Source organism: Siphateles boraxobius, unplaced genomic scaffold (genome assembly GCF_051911475.1).
Source record: "Siphateles boraxobius isolate OS27281-9 unplaced genomic scaffold, OSU_SipBor_1 20, whole genome shotgun sequence".
Classification (NCBI taxonomy): Eukaryota; Metazoa; Chordata; class Actinopteri; order Cypriniformes; family Leuciscidae; genus Siphateles; species Siphateles boraxobius.
In genome coordinates, this window is record NW_027508811.1 from 19,215,001 (window position 1) to 19,242,241 (window position 27,241).

Genomic DNA, 27,241 nt, shown 5'->3' on the forward strand with positions numbered 1-27,241 from the left:
AATTATAAAATAGGTTAGATTTGAATGTTTGTTCACACAGGGACCAGGCTGTTGGTTACATAGATATAGTAAATAATCTTATTTTTAGACTGTTTATTGCGTGTTCGAAACAGCAATGAGCAATCTATTGGTTAAAAACTGTTTTTGATGGTTTAGAAGGTTGTGTAAAGAAAAAGCACCAGTGATGTCACTCCATCCTTCTCATTTTAATGAGCCTGCTGAGACTGTTCCCTCAGGGTAAAACGGAAGAGAGTGAATGAAGGTGTAAGTATTGACTGACAGGAAGCTGATTGACGATGATTGATAGCTGAGTCCAATTTCACGTGGGAAAAAGGAAAAGTTATGCGCTCTGCTGAACACATTTACTCATTCTGATCATGTCTGATCTAGCTTTAATTTTTCCATCTTTTAACTATATGACTTTTCCCTCTGCTGTGTAAAGTCAAAAATTATTTTTATCTTTCTCGTCTTATGGCTGTTCACATGCGTAGCAAAGAAATCCAAAGCAAAAGTAAAATAAGTGTGTGTTTTTTTTCTTATGACTTGGGTGAGTCCAGCAATTTTTTGGGTGCAGCTCATGTTCTGTTTGACAGGTGTTTACTGACTCCAGACGGTCTTCAGGCTTCACCTGAGGTAAAGGAAAGATGGCGCAGAGTGTAGGTGAGAAAAGTGTCAGAATTAGTCGTTAAAGTGTCAGCCCACTGCCAGGAAACTGCATCATCTTATTTGCTGCCAAAACTCTTTTTTGAATTCATGCACAATGTTTTTAGTGGACGGAAGCAAGCTTTGAATAATTCTTATGCAGTTCACAAGGTTGTGGCAACCTTAAAACATCAGGGAATTGTAAATTGTAAATTGTGTGTGTGTGTGTGTGTGTGTGTGTGTGTGTGTGTGTGTGTGTGTGTGTGTGTGTGTGTGTGTGTGTGTGTGTGTGTGTGTGTGTGTGTGTGTGTGTGTGTGTGTGTGTGTGTGTGTGTGTGTGTGTGTGTGTGTGAGGGATTATTTTTTATTTTTTTACTTCCTGGAAAAGTCAGGGAATATTCTGTCGTGAATATATATAGTAATATAGTAATGCTCTACTCTAAAATATTTAATTGACCAGATATTAAGCTTGTATAGATGTTTGTTATTTATATTTTTTGTAGTCTATTCTTTAATCTGTCGAATCACGCCTATTCAGTAATAACAAATGACTGGAAAGATCCTGGAAAAGTCAAGAAAAAATCAATGGTGAATGTACACTACAGTTCATGTTTCTTGAGCAGCAAATCAGGACATTAAAATGATTTCTGAAGGATCATGTGACATTGAAGACTGGAGTAATGATGCTGAAAATCCAGCTTTGCGTCACAGGAATAAATTACATTTTTAAAATGTTTTAAAATAGAAACGGTTATTGTAAATTGTAATTATATTTTGTAGTATTTTTGTTCAAATAGGATACTTTTTTCAAATTCTTACTGACCCCCAAACCTTTAATGGGAATATATTTTTCTACAAGTTCAATGAATCTGTAAAACATGTAGACTGATTTATCTCTGAATGATTCGTTAGTGAATTGGATTGAATTCCATATTCCGTATCTAAAGATCACGGAAAAGTCCTAAACATATTTTCTATTAGTGCCTTAAGAATCTGTCAAACTGGCTCAGACTGAATCAGAAAAATATTTATTTCAAATGAGTGGAAAGATGGAAATTCATTGGTCAAAAAGAGTGGGAACATAAATGTGATCTTGCAGTTAAGACTGCTCTTTTAAAAATATCTTCAATTTCTACCCATTATGTAAAGTTGATTTAACAGCTCTGTCAGTCTTTGTCATCTCTTACACTGCTGTCAGTATGTCTTGAACTGTTTTTGGAGCTTTTGTGTTTTGCTGAAAACGTAGGTCTCTGGTTACGCATGAGGCAGAGCTTTGGGAGGTATGTTAAGGAATCCCCTCAGTCAAACATCTTTGTGTGTTCAGCTCTCTGCGAAGTGTGTTTTCAGAGCCTGCAGCTGGTTAGATCTACATTGGGTCATGAGGGTGGGGAAAGAAGAGAAGAACTGATTGACATCTCAGAGTGGCAGCATTTCGTAAAAAAAACAAAAAAAAAACAACAACAACCTGTTAACTGGGCTCAGTGTGGACAGACATACTTTGTTCTGGCACTGGGGCCTTTCCAAACCAAACAGGACCTCGCACCTGAATTTAATCCAGCGGTTTGTGTGAGCCAGAATGTTTTTGTGCGTACTTGTGTGCATGGCTTGGGCTAGAAACCTCGCTGTGGCTCTGCTAGGCTTGGTGAGGCAATGTAAGTGCGTATTTTTGTTACCATCGTCCCGTCCCCTCCTCTATACCTGGCGTGTTGTGGTCTGGGATATGTGTCTGTTCAAACAGAGGGCAGGTTTAAAAACTATGTGAACTCCCACCACTTTTCTTCACCTATTCCCAAATGATTCAATTGAGTTTTGGTTGTTTTGTCTTCAAGGTTACCACAGCGCTAAGCCATGTCAAAGCCCAGCTGTCAGCTACTCTTCCTACTGTGAACGAAGACCAGAGAGTGCGGCTTGTGCGCGTTTGAAGACAGATGGAAAGCTTAATATCGGCTTTAGGCGAGCATGGTCTTTCTCAGGCCCTCCTGGAGATGTTGGTTTGATTCTTAATGTATGCTCTACCAGATGCAGCTCAGTCCGTCTCAGTTTTGCACTAATTTAAATGGTTATGTAGTCTTCGATATATCCAGTAGGATTGACAGGAGATTGGAGAGATGATGTGGGTGAAAGCCGAAGCCTTTTTCAACTGCAACTACTGGAAGGATTTGAAGTGTCTAGGCTGATTTTTCACATCTGACCACTACAATCTCAACTTATATTAACTTTTTCGTGTTCAGCTTTGTTCAATTTGCCCACAGGCCTGAAATGTTTTTAAAGCCTTAAATGGATAGTTCACAAAAAAAGTTTTTGAAGAATGTTGAAAACCAAACAGTTTTGGTGAAAAATGTACTTACATTGTACAGACAAGAAGCACTGATAATATCTTCTTTTATGCATGCTCTAGTATATATGCAGCTCTGTGCATCTCAGTTTTACACTTACTAATTGAAATGGTTATGTTGTCTTTAATATATCCAGTAGAATTGACAGGAAATTGGAGAGATGATGTGGGTGAAAGCTGAAGCCTTTTTCAACTGCAACTACTGGAAAGAGTCTAGGCTGATATTTCTAATATGTCCTCAACCACATCAGCTTATATTTTATTTCAGCTTCGTTTGTACACAGTGATTGTTGTCTTCATAGTCTTAAAGTGTTAGTTCACCCAAAAATTATTTCATTATGACCTGCGTGTCATTCCAAATGTTCTTTCTTTCCTGACATTTTTTCTTCTGCAGAACACAAAGATATTCTGAAGAATGTTGGTAACCAAACCATTTGGATTACCATTGACTTTCTTTATATGGACTCAAAAAAGAAAAGAATCTCAAAATATTGTCTTTTATGTTCTACATAAGAATGTCATACAGGTTTGGGAAGACATGAGGTTTAGCAAATGATGACCAAATTTTCATTTTTGTGTGAACTATCCCTTTAATTCGCTCCCTCCTGACCCTCCAGTGCCAGACGGCCCGACAGTTGATATGGATCATTGGCCACTCTCTTGTTCCATTATATGCTGTTCATTTGACTTTTTCTCCCAGTATGTGAGTGCTAATATCGCAGTGGTGGTGTCCCACCTCGTAAATTAGTATACCCGAGCATATAACTTCATGTAACATCCTTTAAAAATAGATCTGGGGGGGGCTTGATGATTGATGGCTTTCTAATGAGTGCGCATTCCATCAGCAGATCTCAAAACAACCCGGAGGCGACACTTTTTGAGTGTCTTTCTCTCTTAGCCTGCACAAAGACTGTGAGAATTTTCGCTCTATCCGCGCTCAAGGCACTTTATACAGCCGACCGGTTGCCAAATACTCAAAAGCTAACCTTAGGGTTTGGGAGCAGCTACATGGGAACCTGTCCACACACTTCTTAGGTTGCATCCGGCTATTATGCGGCAGTAGGTTTTTGTACGATAAAATAAGGAGTTCTTTGTGAGAAGTATCTTGAGCGTGCACTGATTTATTGATTATCAGCAAACTGTTTGTGATTTTAGCATTATAATCTGTTTGCGTGCATCAGTGATGTGTTGATAAGTCTGATGAGTACTGTTTTGAAATCACCATAAATATCACATGGCAAAATGTATTAAACTGTTAGCAAACTTGTGTGTGTCTGAGCAAATGAGGATCATTAGGAATGATTGGGCTGCTGTTGAATATCTCAGCGTCTGCCTTCAGGCTCTCATGTTTATTGTTTTCATTTCAACACAGGCCTTCCAATAGCATACAGCATTTTCACACCTCTCTAGGGTTACAAAGTAAAAGTATGAGAGATTTTGACAATTTTACAGCCGATAGTGTTCTCCCACATAAAGGATGTTTTTGTGCAATAAATGTTTTGTCTGTCTAATATTACAGTTGTTTTTCCAGCTTTTGTGTATCACTGGCTAGATTTTGGAGGTATTGATATTAAAATTATTATTTTTTTATTTTATTTTACCAGTTGCAATGAACTGCATTAACCACTAGAGGCAAATGAATGCATTACTTGTGAGAGCTTTAAGAGGATCTGTCAATTACTAAACATCCCCTGGGAACAAGTGTTAAAGATCTCAATGCCGCTACTGTTGTTTAAAACCATTACCATTATGTTTTTTAAAAGTTTAGGAAAATGCACAACCTGGTGCAGAATTATAACTAGTAGGTATTGCAATATAAAGATATTGAATGGTGTGATTCTTTTTTTTAGTCTGTGATGAATGATTTTATGTACAACCCCAAATCAGAAAAAGTTGGGACATTTTGTAAAATGCATTAAAATCAAGAATCTGTGATTTTGTTAATTCTATTTAAACTTTTTTTAACTGACAAAAGTACAAAGACCAGTTTTCCAATGTTTTCACTGACCAACATAATTGTATTTTGTAAATATGAACAAATTTTGATTTTGATGGCTGCAACACACCCCAGAAAAGTTGGAACAGAGACATGTTTACCACTGTGTCACTTCACCTTTCCTTTTAATTACACTTTTTAATCATTTGGGAGTTGAGGATACTAATTGTTGGAGTTTTGCTAGTGGAATATTTGCCCAATCTTGTCTGATACAAGACAGCCGCTCAACAGTCTGTGGTCATCGTTGCCTGATTCTCCTTTTCACGATGAGTCATACATTACATATCTGGACTGCACTAAGGCAGGAGGAACATCCCTTCTCTGGTGCAGAGTGTCTAGAAACCACTCAGTTTTAGCATGTGCAGAATGAGGCCTGGCATTGTCTTGCTTCCCAGGAAAGATGTCATCTTAATGGCAGTTTATGTCTATGTACAATCCAAATACATGCCTCCATGTCAATGGTACCTTCACAATAATGCAAGTTACGCATACCGTTTGCAATGATGCACCTCAATACCAGCACAGATGTTTGATTTTGCACCTGTCGCTGGTGAAAGTCTGGTTGGTCCCTTTCGTCTTTGGGACTGAGAACTCGGTGTCCATTTTTTTTCCAAAAGCAAGCTGAATCATGGACTCATCTGACCACAGCACACTTTTCCACTGTCTTCTAGACCATCTTATATGAGCTCAGGCCCAGATAACTCGCCGGCATCTCCACATAGAACTGATGTAAAGCTTTCTCCTTGCGTAACAGAGATTCAAGTGGCATTTCTTAATGCAGAGTCAGACTGTGTTCAATGAAAATGGTTTTCCAAATTACTCCTGAGCACATGTGGCTGTATTTGACAGATTAGCATGATGGTATCTTGTGCAATGCCATCTGAGGGCTCAAAGGTCACACACATTCAACAGAGGTCTACTGCCTTGCCCTACACAGACTGAGATTTCTCTGGATTCCCCGAATCTCGTGACAATATTATGTATGGAAGATGTTAAAAGACATAAATTCTTTGCAATCTTGCATTGAGAAATGTGATTTTTTTTTTATAGTTTGACAAATCTCTCATGATATTTGGCACAAAGTGATGAGCCATGACCCATCTTTGCTTAAAAAGACTGAGAAGCACTTTTACACCCAAACACGATACCCTCAACTATTACCAATTCACCTGCTCATTGTGGACTGTTTCAAAAGAGTTGGATAATCTAATTTGGATAATCTTTTCACTTTTATTTTGTCTCTGCCCCAACTTTTTGGGGTGTGTTGCAGCCATCAAAATCAAAATTTGTTCATATTTACAAAATACAATTATGTTGGTCAGTGAAAACATTGGAAAACTTTTATTTTATTTTACAAAATGTCCCAACTTTTTCTGATTTGGGGTTGTATTTGCTTGGATAAGATTACACCATTGAATACAGCCTGAAAGTATTTATCAGGTCAAAAAATGCATTCTTCTGCTTTAATCTGCACTGCTCACCCACTCCACTACCTAGCAGTCACTCAATATCTTTTCCAACCTGAACCCACTGAGATGTTACTATTGTGCTGGTGTAATCCATGTCTATTTATCTTCACTCAGTTGTATCTAATACGATACTATTCCATCACTCTCTTTGACATTGAAGGACTAAGCATCAAAACCTCATCACCATTGCTCTGCTAGAAAACATGGACCCTTTAAAGGTGCTCTAAGCGATGTTGGATGACGTCACTTCTTGTTGACGTTCAAAGTATTGTCAAACAAAATGGAGGCTAACTAGACCCCCCCTCCTCCTCATCCACGCACTAAACCCCCAAATCCTTCTTGTCGGTTATTGGCTGGAACAGTTTATGTTTCGTGGTGCGGGTTAGCCCAGTTTGTTTTTGCTGCCGTTTTTGGAGCCTGAGGTGTCTGCAGAAACCGCACTTTTTTTACAGTGTGTTCAGGGGACAGGCAGCTAGCGGAGAAGTGAGGAGATGTTTGCTGTATGTGACAAAAAATGTTTTGGCCTAAAAAACGTGTGACATCGCTTAGAGCACCTTTAAAGGGATAGTTCACCCAAAAATGAAAATTCTGTCAGTATTTACTCACCCTTATGTTGTTTCAACCTCGTAAGACCTTCGTTCATCTTCGGAACACGAATTAAGATATTTTTGATGAAATCTGAGAGCTGGATCACTCCTCCATACTAGTCCATAGGCTTCTAAGGGATTGAAACTTTCAACGACGAGAACTTTTTGTGCGCAAAAAATAAATAAATAACGACTTTATTTCAACTATTCATTTCCTTCTCTGTGGGCCTCTAGTCAGTTAATGTAGTGTGATTGCGTAGAGCTACGTCACACGTAGGCTCACTATTGGCCGACGCTGGTCATGTGTGTGATGCGTGTGACGTACGACACAGAAGAACTGCACTATCACACTAGTGAACTGACTCGATGCCCACAGAGAAGGAAATGAATAGTTGAAATAAAGTCGTTATGTATTTATTTATTTTTTGCGCACAAAAAGTTTTCTCGTCATTTGATAAACTTAAGATTGAGTCACTGTAGTCACTTGGACTATTTTAACGATATCTTTAATAACTTTTAGGGGCTGGCAAGTTTCAATCCCTTAAGAAGCCTATGGAGGAGTGATCTCAGATTTAATCAAAAATATCTTATTTCGTGTTCCGAAGATGAACGAAGGTCTTACGAGGTTGGAACAACATGAGGGTGAGTAAATACTGACAGAATTTTCATTTTTGGGTGAACTATCCCTTTAAGATGTACCTTTATAAGAGATACCCTGCCTTACAGGAGTACAATTAATATGTTATTTTAATGGTATTTATTTGATTATTTTATTCACTTTTTACCTTTATACTTGGCTTTTATTTTTATTTCAATCTTTATTTTTTAATTATGGTTACCTGTTTATTAATTTTTTAGAATCAGCCCACAAAATTTATTCTGACATCAAAGAGGAGGAAAGTGTCCTTATCTCGTATTATATCTTATCGCACCTTTTCTCAGAGTGCTCTGGTGCCTGTTCTCAACGGACATGTGTTTTGTGGACAAACAGGCAGATCTGCTAATGAGTATACAAGATCAGATTTCTCTCGGCTACAACATTTGTTTTGAGGGTGATTTTTTTGTGTGTATGTGTTGAACATCTGCTTCTCAGACCTCTTTGATATTCTCATTGTTTTCTTTGCCACATTTTCCCAGTCTGAATGTACTGTATTTTCTTACATTGGATAACAATTCTTCAGCTGGCACATTGTGTTGCTTTGTGTTTAATGTGAAACATGATTGCCATGGAAGCATTCTAACAGTCAGTAGTTATTGACTGACTAGTATCCACCATACATGTATGTAGATATAGGAACTAAAGAAAAGGATATCTTTAATGTCATCCCCTAAAAAACGTTTGTTTAATACCACCTAAATTGGTCTGTTAATAAAGCTAGTTCATTTATAATATGTCCGAGAATTATTAAAGCAAAAGATATTATGTATCCCGATCCACACCATCTCAGACCCACCCTTTACTTTTTCTTCATTTGTTGTGCAATTTCAAACGCTAACACTCTCTGAAAGTAAACCACTGTGTCCAAATATGAGGGAAATATATCTTCTATGTCTTTGTTTATTATTTCTGCCTGTTCTTGTGTTAGTATGTGACCGTGGGTAGGTTGAATGTGCAGATTTAGTTAGTTTTAAGAGGCTTGTGGGATTCTTGGATTGTTTTATATACTGAATTTGTATTCACACAAACACTAGAACACAATAGCGCCCGCAAAACAACTTGAAAGTATTAGATCTTACTCGCACTGTAAATTTACACACGGAAAAGTACACAGAACTGGCAATACATGTCGTACACTCCCAAACCACCACAAACTATCATTGCTGCTCTTTTAAATGTTGGGTTTTTCCCTAATTAAAAAGAAAATGAGAGAATACAGTATTCTGAGCTCTTCATGTTTCTCATCCCTTTTTTAAAATGGGCAGGTGATTCAAGTCACATGGTCAACAATTCATCAAAAGAGCTTTTAATCTATTTAGATTGTAGATCTATGTAGAATGGAAGTCAATAAGCTTTTTTCAGTAGTTTAACTATAGGGGTTTCCAGTGTGTTGAACTCAAAAGAAAAGGTTTAAAGAGGCATACATGTACAGTATGAAGTTTACATTTTGCTGCCTTTTTTTTACCTATTTGATGCTGTTTCATATTGAATGACTAGGGAGATTAGCCCTCTTAAATCCAGCATAAAACGAAAAATCTATTTTTAATTGCATGGTATTGATCTTATTGTGATTCATCCATGCATTTTTCACTTTTTAAACATTTTAATAAAAAAAATTTATTCAGACTTTTTTTTTCTTTTTTGATAATCTGTTTCATTCTGATGTTCATCACAATATGGAAGAAAAGTGTCGCTAGTGAATTGAGTGAATTGAAATTGTCCTGCCCCAATCCCCCCCTCCCCCCCAAGCCACCATGGTCGACTTTAACTAGTACATGCAGATCTTGTTCTAAACGGGGAAGGTGTTCATCGTAATGAGTCTCCCAAATGAAGTATTGCACATTTGCCTTACAAGGTCTAAAGCACTGGTATAACTTCTTCCATATGGATATGGGTCCCAATGCAAGACAGACAAAGGCTTGTCAGAATTCCCTGCTTGCTCCTAATTTTGGTCAGTTTTGGATTTGGCCTTGCGGTTTTCTTTGCTTTGAATTCCATCTCCATTTTAGAAAACCGCCTCCAAAGTGTGAAAAGTTCGGCTGGATTAACTTTATCAATTCCCTGCACTTAATGGAAAACCCCTGTGAAAGGACTTTGAAGTGTCACAGATGCTTTCCAATGAAAACAGCCTCAGACCTTCTCTCCGTGTCTCTTGAGGCAAAGCGATCCACTGGCTGCCTTTTTATTCAGCCGTCTCTTTTTTCCCCCTCATACCAGCATGAACACCGCAAAGTATTTAGGGTTACCGTTTGATTGCCAGTGACACAACATTGGCCTTGTGAAATGGCTTGTTTTTGTAAAGTGACTGAGACAGCATGATTTGTTGCTGAGATATCTAATAGATGTAGACTTTCTTTACATTTCAGAAGACGTGGAGTAAAAAGTTTTTAAATTATTTTCAAAGTAACCGTAGCGATTTAGTGAACTCTGAATGTACATCAAAATTGTGATTTGAATCAATTCAACATTCTAGATAAAACATCCTTCAAGGTGTTTGATTTTAATTTCAGAGCCCAGGTCAAATACAGAGCCCTTCCTTCTCCTTTCTTAAACAAACACACATTCTAAGACCGGTCACTCTTTCCAGCACGACGTGTCGCAGAGTTTGCTGAAGGCAGCGTTGGACGGGGTGGTGCAGGAGTGTGTGAGCTTCGTGGGAGTGGACATCAACATCTGTTCAGAGACGCTGATGAGGTAGAGACCAAATACTTTCCAGCAGGAGTCACAACATGGCAACTTCTCACTCGCCTCCCCGCTATTGCTTAGCACGCTGTTTAGTCTGACACCCTACACGTTGTGCACGCGCACGTGCACGCGCACACACACTCAGTCGCACGAACTGTAACATCTTTTCACTTCCCCACTACACACAAACATTGTGATCTACATACACAAACATTGCTGTTCCCTAACATATACACAAATTGAGATATATAGCCTTGAATATTAGTCACATAAACTTACGGAAACACTGAAATATACACATTCATTATATCCACTCATTCTGTCTAATACCTTGTAGGATTTCATGAGTAATTGTAAATTGTTTGCACCATGGGTTAGTATGTGTACTTAAGCGAGTTTAAAAAAATATTTTGATGAAAGCAAGTAGACTTTCATATTTCATCAATACGCTAAATTTAGATGCATGTAAGCATTAGAAAGAAACAGGCACACATTTCTCAAAGATCAGATTGCTATATTTAATTCTGTAGGCTTATGACTTATACTTTACTTAGACTCACATACATCACTATTCTGAGCTAGAAAGCTATATGATCCCATTGAAAGGCAGGGTTAAATGCTTGTGAGGTAGGCTGGGAACAGGTCATCTGTTTACCTGACTTTAAATGAGCTCTCAGTACCAGAACTCCAGACGACATGTTCGTGGCTCCAGCATTATTCGCCCGTTATTTATAAGTGATGACATACAATGTTTATATAGCTGCTTTTAGGGGAGCTGCCACTTCGAATTGGCCATACCGGGTCACAAAATAAGTTCTCAATGCCTTTCTGTTTTGTATGAAAAGGTCAAAAAGATTATGAGATCTTAGGCAGCCATTTGGTAATTCTACTGGAAAATGTTCTCAATATTTTACTAATATCTGACTTCTTTTTTGTGAATATATAGGGATTACACAAGTATGAAAAATAATTTCCATTGCCTTGGGTGGACTTCTAAGGTGAAATTCTTAATACAGGATGTGTGGTTAATGCTGGGTATTGACATATGAAGCAATGACTAATTCTACAGGGATTAAAGTTCTCCGTCGCTACGACGGATTTCCGTTAATTGCAGCGAGTCTATGAGGGATTTCCGTCAATTGCAGGGTTCCCTTCTGTCCTTATGTTCCTTAATGTCCTAAATTCACTTTCATAATTTAAAGCCATAAATAGGCTTTCATTTCTCAAATAGTGTGATAAATGTCTTAATTTTAGTTTGAATAGGTCTTAAATTAAGGAAAGACGAGGTGTATTCACCCTGCTGAGGGGGATGTCATAAAGCCTGGATTGGAGCGAAAGCACGTTCCTCTCTCCACTCTAAGCATTCTGTAATCACTTCGCTTATGGTCCAAATTTGGGTTTTAAATTCCCGCTCACGAAAAAACTGCTCCGTGGTCACTCAATTAATCTTTTTGGATAAGTGCATGTCAGGCTACAGCTGGTTTGCTGCGGTCCGAATCCGAGCGCGATTGTTCCCAGGCTAGCGCCCCCCGCAGCTTTGGTCTGGTTTCACACTCAACTTGATTCTATTCAACCCTGGTGCGATTGCGTTTATATTACATCATCGGAAACGTGCACGGCGCATGATAGAAAACAGAACGCGGGTCAATATTGGCCGTTTCTCAACACCAAGTACGCAAACTTCGGACTTGCCAAGTTCGACTCGGGAGAACAATTCCCGAGGACGCGAGTCCGGTTATTCTGCAAACGGAACAGTGCGTAGTTGATCGCGTCACTCAGTACGCTCTGGCTGCTCCGGTTATTTTTATGTATATGGGTTAGTTTAGATTATATAACATTACACAACCCTGTTTCTTTTTGTTAAATGTCAGTTTTAATGATCAATAATATCCAGTATAAAAGTATAAGTAGCCTAATAGGTAGGCTATAAGAAGCTATACAATGAGAAATAAATCAAACAATTCAGTCAAACATTAGTCAGCTCTCTAATAGGCTTCAAATTTAAAGTTAAATAGCTTAAATATATAAAGTTATGAAACTTCACTTTGCCCTCAGCCAAAACGATTTGCCATGGAACAAACTAAATATTAATATAGTTTAGCATTGTTTGGTCTTATAAGATAAATAAAAACATGCACTGAAAAGTTATGTAGATGGTTGATTATTTGTCAAGCTAATTAAAATTTTTTCATAGATTAAAATAGCTTTTAAAATATGCAAACAGGCAATATTAAAGTGGTTTAAAACATCTCCCCTTAAAACGCTATTAGTCTCGACTATTTAAATAAAGTTAAAGGAATATGACTTGGCCTGAAAAAAATTTCAGTCAGAAGATTTTTTTTCACTTTAATCCCTGCGAACAAACTGTAATTAACCGGGCGTTTAAGCAGGAAGTTGTGAGAGATTAAATATAGGCTTTTCATACTAAATATCTGTAATATCTGACAGATTAAACTTTGTGACAGATAAGATATATTTTAGGATGCCATTTCTGAATTTCAGAGAAAAATAGCAATACTAGCTAGTCAAGCCCATCAGGACAAAAAGTAAAAAAAAAATTTTTTTAATGCGTTTTGTTTTATCAGGCACATAGCAGGTCTGAATGCTGGGCGAGCACGCAATATTATGGAGTGGAAAGAAAAGAACGGACCTTTTCTCAATAGAGAGCAGCTAAAACTGGTTAAAGGCCTCGGTCCTAAGAGCTTTCAGCAGTGTGCCGGCTTCATCAGGATCAACCCCGAGACAGTACCCAGGTACACGGCTGGGCCATGCCACTTCTACTTCTACATGTTTTTTGCACCAAGCTACCCTTTATATCCTGTAGGAGAGAATGGGATAAAATGTGTCACCCCTAAATACAAAAAAATGATGCATTATTTTTCTCACATGACCATACAGTATATTTATAAATATAAAGGCGTGTTTATAAAGTGATGTAAATTATTTGTCGAAACATTAGCCATGATTTATTAAATAAAATTTTTTCATGAGTCTTATTCTTCGGTTAAGATGTGCCAGTGGCTAATAGTGATGATGACTTTTGCCTCCAAATGCTATGCAATTAAAACATTATTAATACCACATGTTATTAGATAATGTAAAAAAAAAAAGTTTCACTACATTAAAATGTTCTTAATATTAAACCTTTTTCTGGCTAATTGATGAAAATGCAAATAATGTGCAGCACAAAAGATTTTGGAAAGTGATTGATTAGTGAATTATTTTACTTATTTTCTCCGTTAAATTCATATATTTGGGGCGAAATGGGTCAAGTTGTCTCACTGGACCATTTCTTTTACTTATAATTTTATGGTAATTTGTTATAGTCAAGTCAAGTCACCTTTATTTATAGTGTCCTGACTATAAATAGATTATAAATAGACTATAGATTATAGTTTGTTTCAAAGCAGCTTTACAGAGATAATAGGAAAATAATGTTGTAATAATATTGTTAAATCTAAAATTAAATGTCCCCAAATTTCCCCATTATAAACAGTTCTAATCTCAGTTGATAATCTTCTAATCTCATCCTTATGTATTATAATGATGTCATCAGAAACATCTTATTTCTCCTTGTTGAAAGCAAGTAAATAGTAGCCCAATCTCCCTTTGTACTGTAATGCTTTTGTAATTGTGCTTCAAACAGTATCTGCTCTAAAGGGAACGAAGACCTTGAGGTTCCTCAGAAACAGACAGCTAAGAAGAGAAAAGTCAAGGGCTCTGATAGCACCTCTAACCCTCTGGACCAAACCTGCATCCACCCTGAATCCTACAGCATCGCTTTGAGGTGAGAACAGTGCATGGCACTGAACTATCACATTACTGTACTACAGCAGATGATCACTGAATCTGCTTAAAGGATTGACCCAAGTGGTAGCGAGTGTTTACCTCAAGTGGGATCATCTGGGTTGCTCAGTGTGAGATTTTTGCGAGCTGCTGCCGCTCATATGAAAAGCACATTCAGCGTGTGCTCAGCACTCTCTGGCAGTGAATGACGCTCTCTCCACAGCTGTGCTGCTGAAGTCTGTTTAGACTACTCCAATCTGACACTTGTGCCTGTTGCTTCCAGAAGATGTGCGCACGGATGCCCTGTGGTTTGGATGTGCTTGCGTGCATGACAGCTGCAAGTTAAATCAAAATCAGTGCATGAATGTGAAAGAGGTTTTTTAAAATTGAATATGAACCGTGGGCATGGCATCCGAGCGCTGTGGAATTTGGAGGATTTATTGGTGAATGGCAACTATAATTTAGAAACAAGACATTCATTCACTGCCTATTACTCACTTCTTTAATTTCCTCCATAGCTGATGTCGTACTTTGGCATTAGGTGTAGCACAGTGTGTGTACTGCTAGTGCAATTTTACTTTGTGTCACTTTGTTTGTGTAAGTGTGCAATTGCGTACTGAGACCACATTGAAAATCTGGAAATAAACAAAGAAAATAAAACAAATAAAGTTATGACTTAAAAATATACATTTTTATATATATATATATATATATATATATATATAGTATAGGATAGTTTATCTATTTTGTCATTCTGTTTCAATTCTATAACAGATATTTTATTTTATCTTTGTAATTCAATTAATATGCTTTCATTACAAATTGTATTGCATAATAATAAATATAACTTAATATAATAAATTTAATAGATTTAAAATAGAAGTTTTTTCACGGGTGGTCTGAGACGTGTCGACCCCACTGTATATGCATGTGTGACTTGTGTGTGAGTGAATGTCCGTCCACTCTTTCTCTGCCTGATCTGTCATCAGAGGCGCCTTTTGGGGTCAGAGGTCTAATAAAGCCACTTAGGGGTATGGAGTGGGGGAATAATCACCCTGTCATATCCTCCCTCCTCTCCTCCTCTTCTGTTTGTTTTCATTTCTCTCCGTTAGGCTTCATTTCCGACTAAACCAGGCAGAAAAGCCTCCCTTTGCAGTCCCTTGTATTATCACCATTCTCTATCGTTACCAAATGCTGTGCTAATGGACGTTTCTCCACTCCAATTGTCATCATGAGCCCAAGCATATTTTTCTTGGAGTAACAGGATTTGATTAAACATGGCCACCAGCAGTGCTGAGTTGATAATGTAGCGCCCAGCTAATGTACTGGACTTTAAACAAGGAATTCTGGGTATTGCTAATAAATTGTATAAAATATGTTGCGAGCTTCAGCCAGGGCTGGAATCATAAGGCTAATGATGCGAGCAGAACCTTCTAAGCGATGGCTTTATAATGATGATGACAAGCTTGACATATTCCCAACAATCTGTAACCCATTTCTGCACTGGGTTCATCGCTCTTGTCCTCTGTTTCACCAGCTCATTCGCTTTCCCATTGCGAATTATTGGATATCTCTTTTTCACTTCCTCTCTCATTGTCATTCTCGGCCCTGTTTATATATCAATGCAGCAGTTAATGAGTAGAGAAATTAAATGAAAATTCACCCCTCTCAGCATTAGTAACTGGTTTGCACTTAATATTTGTGAAGTCATGATTGGAGGTGGCTTAAATCAGTCACACATTGTGCTTGTGAAAACATGCAGCTTGTCTTCCTCCATTTTGTGAGTGATCTCGTTCCACGTTGGGCGCTTTGTGAAGCGTGGGCTAGCGGACGGTAATGGCGGATCATGTTGCTCTAATGTGATGAACTTGATACCCTTAGCCCCACCACTTCCCACTCGTACACACAAAACACATACACAATATGTAGCGCTGACCCCCTGATTGACCATCTATGTATGTAGTATTTATGTATTAGCTGTGAAACAAAGTTTAATGCTAGCTCTTATTGGAGACTCTTCTTTGGATATGGAAATTATAAAAAAATAAGCTTGAACTTCACTCTAGACTGGATAATGCTTGATATTTATGTTATGAGTGCTTACTTAGTTTTTCAACAATTTGCGAGAGCATGTAGAGGAAGGTAGGGATTAGGGCTGTCACAAAACATTGGTTTTGACTATAATAACCATGATAATTGAAAAATCAAACAATGATGTCTTAATACTACACCTATGATAATATTGTAAATAATCCATCGCCAGAAATCTGGTTGACACTTTTACATTGCACCTTAACGCGGTTGCCAACCGTTTTAAAGAGGTAAAAAATGTGTAGCTACTACTGCCGCACAAAATAGTTTCAGAGGAGATAACATATGAAAGCGAGACACTCTACCCTCACCTAAAAAAATTAGCTCGCAAGTGGGAGTTTTTCTTTTTTTTGGATTACGTAAAAAAGACTGTGTTAGACAGTCCTCAGGAAGTGCTTATCAACAATAAGTTCTTTTTGTACTATTTTTTTTACATTTAAATCCCATTCACACCAAATAATTGTTTTGAAATTGATTCTTATTATATTGTTCCTTTGTTTCATTGTCTTTATATTTGTGGTGGGGACTTTCCTATTTTCATAGAATTTGAATGATTATTAAAACTCTGTTGTTATCGTCCTTGGTGTAAACGTGCCTTATGGTGACAAATTCTTATGGTTTTTAAAATTTCTATAGATGTTGTGATAATATTGTTATTGTAAGTTATTTTGGCCATTGTAATCATGTTGTAAAAATCTTGTAACAGCACTAAAAGAAATGTATTGGAACAGTTCACCCAAATATAAAAATGTTGTCATCATTTACTCACCCTCATGTCATTTCAAAGCTTTATCACTTTCTTATGTGGAACACAAAAGAAGATATTTTAAAGAATATCCTGGCCACTCTTTTTCATATAATAAAAGTAAATGAGGACAGATGCTGTCCAAATTTATTAAAAAAAAAAAAAATTTAATCAAAAAAATGCTCCATATGACTGCACAGCGTTCCAAGTTTTCTGAAGTCATGTGATAGCTTTGTGTGAAGAACAGACCTCTGAAAATCTATAGCAAATGTGTTGCAGTTAGATATTGCATTAGGTTTAATGTAAATTATGGCCGTTTTCGTTTTGTGAACTATTCCTTTGAGTACTTTTCTGTCTTCAACAACCAAGCAACTCACATAATCCATTTTGCCGTTATGAGTATTGCCAAGATGAGTCTGAAGAAGTGAATAGCTGCTCTTCATCTTCTTCAATGTAGCATTAGTAACTTCTTTTTCTCGGTCACTGAATCATCTGAGAGTTGATATCAAATTTCTCACATTCACTGATGATAAAGAATTAACTTCAGGGTTATTGCTAAGGGGACCACACACTAAAGCAGCCTCATTGGGTCTGGATAGCCTCTATCATTGGGCCCACCCAGTAGCTTACGGTGTGGGGAACAGAGGCCTCATCCACAATGCTCCTCGGTAGAGCTGCTTTTCATTATGTCCGGAGAATTAGGCGACTCTACTCTTCTCGATCCAAAAGAGCAGAAGCCCTGGTACCCCCTAAACACTAACACACCAGAGGGAAACATAAGCCCAGCTGAGACCCCCTCCAGAAACCTGAGCCCTTGGGCCAATCGCCCACCACCCCCACACTCACACTGTAACTGTTCATAATTCACTCAGAGTTCAGCACAGCACCCTCCTCTCTCTTTCTTCATCTCCATTCTGTCCTTGTGCCAACTCTGGCGTTCCAGAGGGACAGCTGGAGGGAAGCACAGTGTCCCTGACCAACATCACGGAAATCTGTAAAGTACTAGTGGAGGATGATGGATAGTTGCTGTTGGGCAATATGAGTGCTTGAGTAATTTGTCGAAATTGGTACAAGTACAGGGCAAAGGTATGTGTGTGAAGTCCTTTTCAAGCAGGTGTTGTCAGGACACTATAAGCTTGAATCTGAATTTTCAATTAATTTTCCGTTGGAAATTTAGTTTTTTTTTTTTTATGTATGGGTTTTAGCATTGAGCAAAAATCATACCGACTTAGAATTTATATACACTTATGTTTAAAAGATTTATGAAATTTAATGGACAAAGTTTGACCATTAGTGCTGCTGTTGCTCTGGACTGGAGGCTGCAGAACATGCAATCCCACATGAAAAACTCTGTTCTGCAGTTCTTTCATCAAACCTTTTATTTGAGAGACAAGCTGGAATTCATTCACAGTGTCTGTTACTCTTTGCATTTTCATCACCTCATTACTCAAAGGCCCAAAAAAGTCTGTGATTATTTTTGTGTTTCACTAGATCTAGTTCCGCTCTAGTTAGGTTAGGTGTTAACTGTTAGGTGTTTCAAAGTGAGCATGAAAGGCTTCTTTTGGCACTGAACTTCTGTCTTCACGGGTCAGTATTGAAACTATATGGCCAACAATTTTTAGGGTTTGGGTTCGTTCATAGCAGGTTTAACTCTTAGTATACCTTGGTGCATAACTCATCCCACACTGTTTGTGCTAAGCCACGATAACTCAAATCTCGCTGCTTGTTAAAGAAAGCTAAACGTATGATTTTTGCCTGGTGGACGATAAAACAGGCGTAAAATCCTATAGACATACTGAAGTCATCTGAGCTATATTTAGATCATATTTTTGGGCGAGTTGGATACTTTAGCACCTAGGAACACCCTAAAAACTACCCAGAACACCCTTACAACTGCATAGCAATGCCCTAGCAACTATGTAAAGTTCTCTAGCAACACTTTGGCAACCATCCTATCATTGGGTGTCATTCACTAATAATTGTGTAGATAGACATGCACATACACATGGATTTGTTCTTAAAGGATCAGTTCACTTTTTAAAAAACTTTTGCTGATAATTTACTCACCCCCATGTCATCCAAGATGTCCATGTCTTTCTTTCTTCAGTCGCAAAGAAATTAAGGTTTTTGATGAAAACATTCTAGGATTTTCTCCATATAATGGACTTCATTGGGTATCAAATGGTCCAAGGTCCAAATGACAGTTTCAGTGCAGCTTCAAATGGCTTTAAACGACACCAGACGATGCATAAGGGTCCTATCTTGCGAAACGATCGGTCATTTCAAAAAATAAATAAAAAAGTTTAAGTTTTTTAAGCACAAATGCTCCCCTTGCTCTGTTCTGTGAAGCACTGTCGTGACTCTCCTGTTCGAACTCGTTCATCAAAATGAACAAATCTTTTTTCGATCATTTCGTTCGTTGAATGCCTTGAATGAACGAAATGACTCGAAAAAAGATTCTTTCATTTTGATGAACGAGTTCGAACAGGAGAGTCACGAACGTGCATCACAGAACAGAGCAAGGCGAGCATTTGTGCTTATAAAACTTAAACTTTTTTATTTATTTTTTAAAAGACCGATCGTTTCGCAAGATAAGACCCTTATGCATCGTCTGGTATGTTTAAAGCCATTTGAAGCTGCACTGAAACTGTCATTTGGACCTTGGAGCGTTTGATACCCAATGAAGTCCATTATATGGAGAAAATCTTAGAATGTTTTCATCAAAAACCTTAATTTCTTTTCGACTGAAGAAAGAAAGACATGGACATCTTGGATGACATGGGGGTGAGTAAATTATCAGCAAAAGTTTTTTAAAAAGTGAACTAATGCTTTAACCTTGTTCTAATATTAATGAATTTGGAATATTCTGGTAACTGAAAGAACTTGTGCCAACAGACCGAAACCATCTTCATATTCTGCACAACCTTTCTCCACACTCAGCAAACATACAGTATGATGCTCTCTACACACAGTTTAAAATTGCATGCTATCAGCATCCTTCCTGTCAGTCATACACTTTTTTTTTTTTAAGGAGAGTTTAGTCAAGGAGGAGCAATGATCTGTATGTATGAGTATTAGTGTTGTATATCTGTATGCGAATTGTGGAATTTTCTGAGTACATACAAAAGAAGGAGTGCGGGTAGATTTGCCTGTCACTGTTGCTGTCAATCCCTCTATCTGCAGCAGGAAATGGGTGGGTCTTGAACCCACCTGCCTTGTCAGTCACACAGAGGACAGCTGCGCTGGCGTCAGGCTGTCACGACGATGGCCATCCATCAGCACGCTGGCTCAGCAGGTCCGCCCCCTCCTCTTGCCAAAACTCACATTCCAGTAATGCCCAGGACCCCAGCATTCCACAGCCACCTCTGGACAGCTTGACCCCCTGCTACAGGGTTGTTGCACACTCCAGGACATGTGTGTCCTTGTAGAGGTTATACAGCTCATTTGCATCGTGCTCTTAGAGCAGTATTCATGCACTTACTTATTGGTTGTATTAAGGCAATATGAGGAATTATGGACTGGCCTTTTTTTAGTATGTATAATACATATAAATCAATGATGAAATGAAAAATATACAAAGGACATTATAATGTTGTGATGATTAAAATCCCTTTATTCCATTTAGCTTTTATTTTATTTTTTAAAAAATCTTTTTTTTTAGACAACATTGTATAGAATTTTGTTATCGACCATTTATTGGTTATTGGCCATAACACAAACATAATCAGTATTAGCCAGAATTTAAATGTGGGAACATTTCTTATAGTTATTAATAGTTAAAGTATTCTGCATTGATGCATACAAATTTTAATCTGGTTTAATTAAATGTATTGATTGAAAAAGCATACACAGGACAAAACATTGAAAATAATTTTTATGAGATCTCAAAATTCTGGCACTAAAATTGCAATGAATTTAATTTTTAAAATCACAATAATTTTAGTTACAGATTTTTCCAGTTTCTTTGGGATGTATCTTTTAGTGATTATTATAAGCAGATCTGTGATTTTAAATCTGTTAATCATGTTCTGTGAATTATTTAATAATATTTGTTAATACTGTTATATATATATATGGGTTCCCTTTGAACCACAAACAAATTTTAAAATCAACAGTATTTGAATATCTTTCAGTACTGACAGATGTGTTACAGGTTTCTGAATGCACTCAACCTCAAACTTATAACAAGACTCTAAAACCTGAGAATGTGGAATTAAAAAAAAAAGCCATATGAAAGTTCCCAAATAAAACTTTTGTTCATTTTCTGCTTAATTTTAGTAAAGCACCAATCAAGAATCTTTAAAACCTGGAAGTGTCACCGCTGGGCATTTATTTGCAATCAATTATTTCAATGCAAATCCCTAAACCAAATCATGATGTGCCTAAAGATTCACACCCATACAGCTGTTAAGCATTTGCACAAGCAGTTTTCTATTTAGAGTATATGGCCCTTACAGACTGACTACTATGCAACACAGTATGAAGCTGAAGTTTGAGCACTGTCTCCGTGTTGCAGTTCATGATCACATTATGAAAATATTGGCTCATCCTGAGCCAGAGATTATGGGTTGTGCCAAGTAATAGGCCATGTCTGGATCGTTTTCGCTGGCTGTGTTTGGTCTGTGTTCCTGCTTCACTGCTACTAACCTTTTCCTTTAATGTATGGCGCTCACAAGGCGGTTAGATTTATGAAGGGAGACAGAGTCTTCATCTCTGGGACTCTAGAAATCAAGATTTAGGGCATAATTAGTCTCACCTCCCCTCCCATATCTACCCCCTCTCCCAGTCTTTGCTCTCCTCCACTCCGTGTGTCGACCTTCAGGCTCCTCGCCGGTGTCGGGGGAGTTCCTCCACGTGTGCTGGGCTCTGGGAAGGGCTATTAAAAAGCCATTCATTAAGACACCACCTCCCATGGACCTCAACAAACCTCACTGCCTTACCTCAATATCCGAATCAAGTGTATGTGTTCCTATGTGGACTGTTTCTGAATAAGATATAAAGTTTACAGGTTTTATTTGAAATGTCCTTAAAAACTGATGAAATGCACGTGATTTATTTCTTCTCTTGTCAAGAGAGTAATTTTCAGTTCTTGCTCTCTTCATTCAGGTTCTTGTCTCAAATAGGGGGCAGTTTGGATCAGATGGGCAGTGCTGTTCTCAGGCAGAGTGTAGAGAGCAGTGTTCAGAGCAGTGGTCTGGATGTCTTGGCCAAATTTCTGGACACCACACCTGAGACTCTACAGCTCATTGTGGACGGACTCATTCAGCCACCTGGCTTTGACATTCGTCAGGGTAAGAATCAATCTCTGACGTGCCCACACTGTTTCCTCTCTATAGAGGACAGTATAACTTTTGTCTCTAAAGATATTTGCAGGGCAAAAAAAAAAAAGATTACCCACCGGCCCAGCAAGTTAATGTAACTGTCACTTGTCCTTTCCGTGTCAGTGCTGTGTTGCCACAGTCACATTCATTGATCTTGTACATTCATTTGTTATGTCTTGAAAACTGCCGATTTGTCACCTAGATAATGTTATATCACTAACATAGATGAGGTTTTTAGTGAAATTGCTGAAAACTACAAACCAATCAGTTTGGTTTTGCATCTTATGTCATCGTTGTTCAAAAAAATCGTTGTTTTTATGAAGTTTATGACATTTATGGGGTTACATTATAGCTGTGAAATGCCCTGCTTTTTGCAAATTGCAAATAAAAAAATGTAGTGAAAAAAAATAATACAAATTTCTAGCAAGTAGCCTATAAAAAATACATCTCTAAAAATAAAAATGTATCTTCTTTTGTGTTGATGCATATGTTTTGAACTTATGTTTTTCGAATCGTATAGCCTGTGGCAACATTTTAAAGCAGAAGTTTACTGTACCTTAGGCTTAGGGTAACACACAGATGAAGGTTTTGAAATTAAATTAGCACAACACAAACCACAGTATCAAAGTACTTTCTCAACGTGGCCGCTACGCAGATCATAGACAATGCTGGCATCTTATTCTTTTCCTCCTTCCCATCTAACAATTTCCCTCCCGTCTCCCCTGAGTCCGTCTCTTGTCTGTGAAATGACTGGGCGGCGCTCCAGCCTTTTGAAGTCTTGCCGCGTAATTTGGGGGAAGACCCGCATTATTAAAGCAGACCTGCCGACAGATATATCATTAATGAGAGAGAAAGCTGCGTAAAGAGGAAAGCAGAGTAGCCTTGATCCCAGCACTAAAATCCCCTAGTGACTCTCAGAGTGAATAAAAACGACCGAACAACAAATCCCTCTTCTGGTTTTTATGTTAAGTTCAGACATCTGAGAAGACATTGTTTTCCTTCTGCGGGTGTTGATAGTAAATGTTATGTTTCATTAAAGGTGACAGGATTATAATTTAGATGAATGTCTTAATGTGTTTTCAGGGTAGGGGAACAAAGTTCATTATATTCAGAGAAAGGTTTTCTTTGGGATGGGGAGGAGGTTTTATTCCAGTACTTGAAAAGATGATGGCAATGTTCATTGAATTAAGTTCGTTTCGATCTTTTAGTAATTATTTAACCTGAAAATGCTATAAAAAAAACCAAAAAAACTTTTGCTCATATCGGAATAAAGTGTTTTTAACGTTATTGATCGAGACCATTAGTGTGGGATACTCCAGATGATGAGATGTCATTTCATCTGTGTCGTGCACTAGATGGGACGCTAGCTTTCTCATTAGAAGGCTTGCAGGCTCACTTCCGCTGGTTGGAAGCCTGATGGGTTCTGCTCTGTAACCAGCTGTATAAATAACTGCTATGTGAGCGGTGCTCTAGGTAAGGTGGCCCGGATAAGAATAATCAGAGATGAATGTTTCCTGGACTGCAGAGCCTGCTGAGAGGCCATGTTTATGTAAAAAACACCTCCCAAAGAAAATCACCCCAAAAAACAGACAAAATGGGCTCGGAAAGAAGAGGTTTGAGAGGCTTGGTAATATTACTTATTTTAAATTACTAACCCAAGCTTGTTTCTAATGTCTAACTTTGGAGATCTTGGATCAGTTTGAACCAGGGTCCTTAAGACACGCTGGGAAGAAAGGCTAGGCTATGTCAGTCTTAAGGTCCGGTCCATCACACCAAGGACGATAACGATAAAGATGTAGTTCTAAAAATCTTTCTCAATATTAAAGAATAGCAGAGTTCACACCACACCTATAACAATAACGACACAGAAAAACAATATCATTAGAATCAGTTTCAGAAAGATTTTATCCAACTGATGAACGATAAAAATATTGACAGCCAATCAGAATCAATCCTACTGTAACAAGCTTGAGCATTTAAAATGGCAGACAAGCAAGTTAGCATGTTAGAATAAACATAACGATACCGTCCGCTGGTGTGGACGCTAATAGTTACACTGTAAAAAAAATCCCGTTGTTTTTACGGAATAAAACCGGCAGCTGTGGTTACCAGAACTTTACCATCAAAAATACAGTATCAACGTTATTGGTTTTACAGACTTAACGTAAAATTTACAGTGATAAACCGTATTTCATAATCTGATTTAATGTTAATTTACCAACCCATTGAAGTATTAATATCTGTTTTGTACCATTGTAATACACTGACAACCAACAATCACCACAGCAGTGATGAGAGTCACGTGATAAATCAAAGCTTATCACAAGCAATCTTCCACAAGAAAGTTAATACTATTATATAAAAGCTGCACAGTGTGATTCGCACAAACATTAAACACCATCACGGTAACACACATCAAATTATAAAAATGCAATAAACATTAATTTAACAACATTAAATGTGACATAAAACCCTAATGTACATAACTGATTAGAAAATAACTAAGAAGAAACATAGTTATTTCAATAAAAATACATAAAATGTGAAGTGTCACACAGGGAATTGTGGGAAGGTCAATTTACGGTTTTTCACTGTAAATTATACAATGAGTTGTTCTTTTTCATTTTCAAAAACTGTAAATTTAATGGTATTTTACAGTAAAATTACATTAAATTTACCGTTAGATCTATCACAGTTATTTACCGTATATAGTAAGGAAACTTTCTGTTAACCAATTAACAGTTTTGCACTGTAGCATTTTTACAGTCTTTTACCGTTAAAATCACGATCATTTTTTACAGTGTATCTTTATAGTTATCATGGTGTGAACGGGCCTTTAGTTATTGGAAATAACCAATAACTTTGTTTTTAATGGGGCCGTTATATTTACCATTGCTCTGCAGAATTTCACAAAATCCAGGAATCTAAGTGATCAAGTGTTCCGCGTGAGGGCGAAAAAGTTCCCTATGAAGTTGTTCGCTGGGTTTGACTTCTTTGTGAACTGTGCATCATTCTTTTTTTACCCACGAAATATCAGTAATGTGACTGCAACTTACACTAATTATTTAATTTTTTTTGCCCTCAATAGATTTTGAGCAGGCAGACTTCAAGCGAGAAATTGTGTCCATGAATGACCTGCACGATGGCATGGTACTGACGGGCCGTGTAACAAACACTGCTTTATTTGGAGCCTTTGTGGACATCGGAGTCGGCCGTTCTGGTCTCATCCCAAAGCGTTTCATCACACCGGAAAAACTTCCTGTTGACCAGAGGCGAAGAAGCCTAGCTCTCGGCCCAGGTGAGCGGGTAGAGGTACGGGTCATGAATGTGGATCTTCAGAGGAATCGGATCAGTCTGGACCTCATTAGGGTTCTCAGATAGGAACTTTACTTGAGGATTTACTGTAGTCAAGTGTAGTCTACTGTTTTTGTGTGGAATAATGTGTAAAATGAAAATTGAAAATTGTGTTGACTGTGCTGAATGAGAAAATGTCTTAGAAAATGTTTTTATTTGCACATTAGCAAGTTTCTTAATCAGTCCGCAAATAATAATATTAGATTGTTTTTCATGTCTGGTGACAACAAAATGGGTCAATCTTTTGGTCTTGTACAAAGATGCGTTTTTTGTTTGTTTTGTTTTTTACCTGCTGTTACTATAGTTTTCAAAACCTTCAATAAAATAGACGTTATGTTTCATGAAACATGACAGAATTATAATTGAGATTAATGTCTTGATATTCCCAAATATGATGATTCCAACTGCAAGGGACACTTCCTAAAATATAAAGAAAGTTATATATTTAAAAAAATATATATAGGGATAATATAGAGGCATGTTGTTTTCAAAATGGTGTTTGCATTATCATTGAACTAATGCCATTTAATTATGCAAATAATTAAAATATTATCTGGAGAATATTTACTTGATTTTAAGCTGACAGTTGTTAAGTTAGTAAAAATACAATGAACAAGTAAACTTTGTCCTTAAAATACGTTTTTGTGTGTGTGTGAAAATGCAGTAACCTTTTCTTTCTCAAATTTAAAATTTAGTTTAAAGTTTAAAAACTTGTGGTATAATGGATCTGAATTTCTTGTGCAGTTAATAATAATAATATTTAATATGATACCATTTCAGTTACAACTGAAATATTATCGATATTGCTCTTTTTACATAATGTTTTGTTGTATTTCTTTATCCTACTTTTATACCATGGTCTGGGTGAATACTCGATTCTGATTGGCTGCAGGGTGTCCATTAAAAAGTGATAGAGGACACCTAGTAAAGAAGTTCTGGTGAAACTGACTGTTTACCATTCGAAATTAATAAATAAAAGCGCTGTCTACATCAGCTGTGAGTAACCATAGCAACAGGCAGTCAAAGTATCCGTTTACAATTTATTGTATCAAAACAAACATCTAGTTAGCCGTGACACATAGCCTACTAATACAACAATGAGTGACTTTATTTCTTTTAACCTTTTTTGGAGAATTTGACAACTTTGATGACTGGGATGCTGCTGAAGAAAGAAAAATTGTAAATAAAACTGAGAAACGACACAAGGAGATAACACCGCTGAGCGGAGTATAAATATCTCCGGTTGCTAAATAAACCGTCAGGCGTAACCAGGGAATCCAAGTTATAGTTTGTAAAAACTTTAGATTTCGATTGTAAAACTAATTAAAATATAAACTAATGTTTTAAAAATGTGTTATTTGGCAAGTGACCATGGTATAAGCGGGTTAATGCCCTTCCTGGTGTCCATTGTCTAGGTATTAATGGACTCCACTGCGCGTCGGACGGTTCACGCCTCGCCGTCGTCCATTAATACCTGACAATGGACACCTCGTCGGGCATTAACCCTTACTTATACTCTAGTTGTTTTCTAGTGCAACATGATTGATGACTGAAGAGAGCGTTTCAGAGGAC

At 37.5% G+C, this 27,241-nt stretch overlaps 1 protein-coding gene across 3 annotated transcripts in view; it reads left to right on the forward strand.

The window, feature by feature from the left end:
• srbd1 (S1 RNA binding domain 1) overlaps positions 1–26,031 on the forward strand; it is a 60,369-nt gene extending 34,338 nt beyond the window's left edge. For 2 of the 3 annotated variants that reach the window (XM_077237274.1, XM_077237275.1), the window contains exons 17-21: positions 10,275–10,381; positions 12,958–13,125; positions 14,019–14,159; positions 22,101–22,285; positions 25,404–26,031. In XM_077237274.1, coding sequence (XP_077093389.1) covers positions 10,275–10,381; positions 12,958–13,125; positions 14,019–14,159; positions 22,101–22,285; positions 25,404–25,696 — 894 coding nt within the window. In that variant the 3' untranslated portion in view covers positions 25,697–26,031. The remainder of the gene's footprint in view (positions 1–10,274; positions 10,382–12,957; positions 13,126–14,018; positions 14,160–22,100; positions 22,286–25,403) is intronic. The other variant, XR_013205968.1, reaches the window with a different exon arrangement.
• The last annotated feature ends 1,210 nt before the right edge of the window (positions 26,032–27,241 follow it).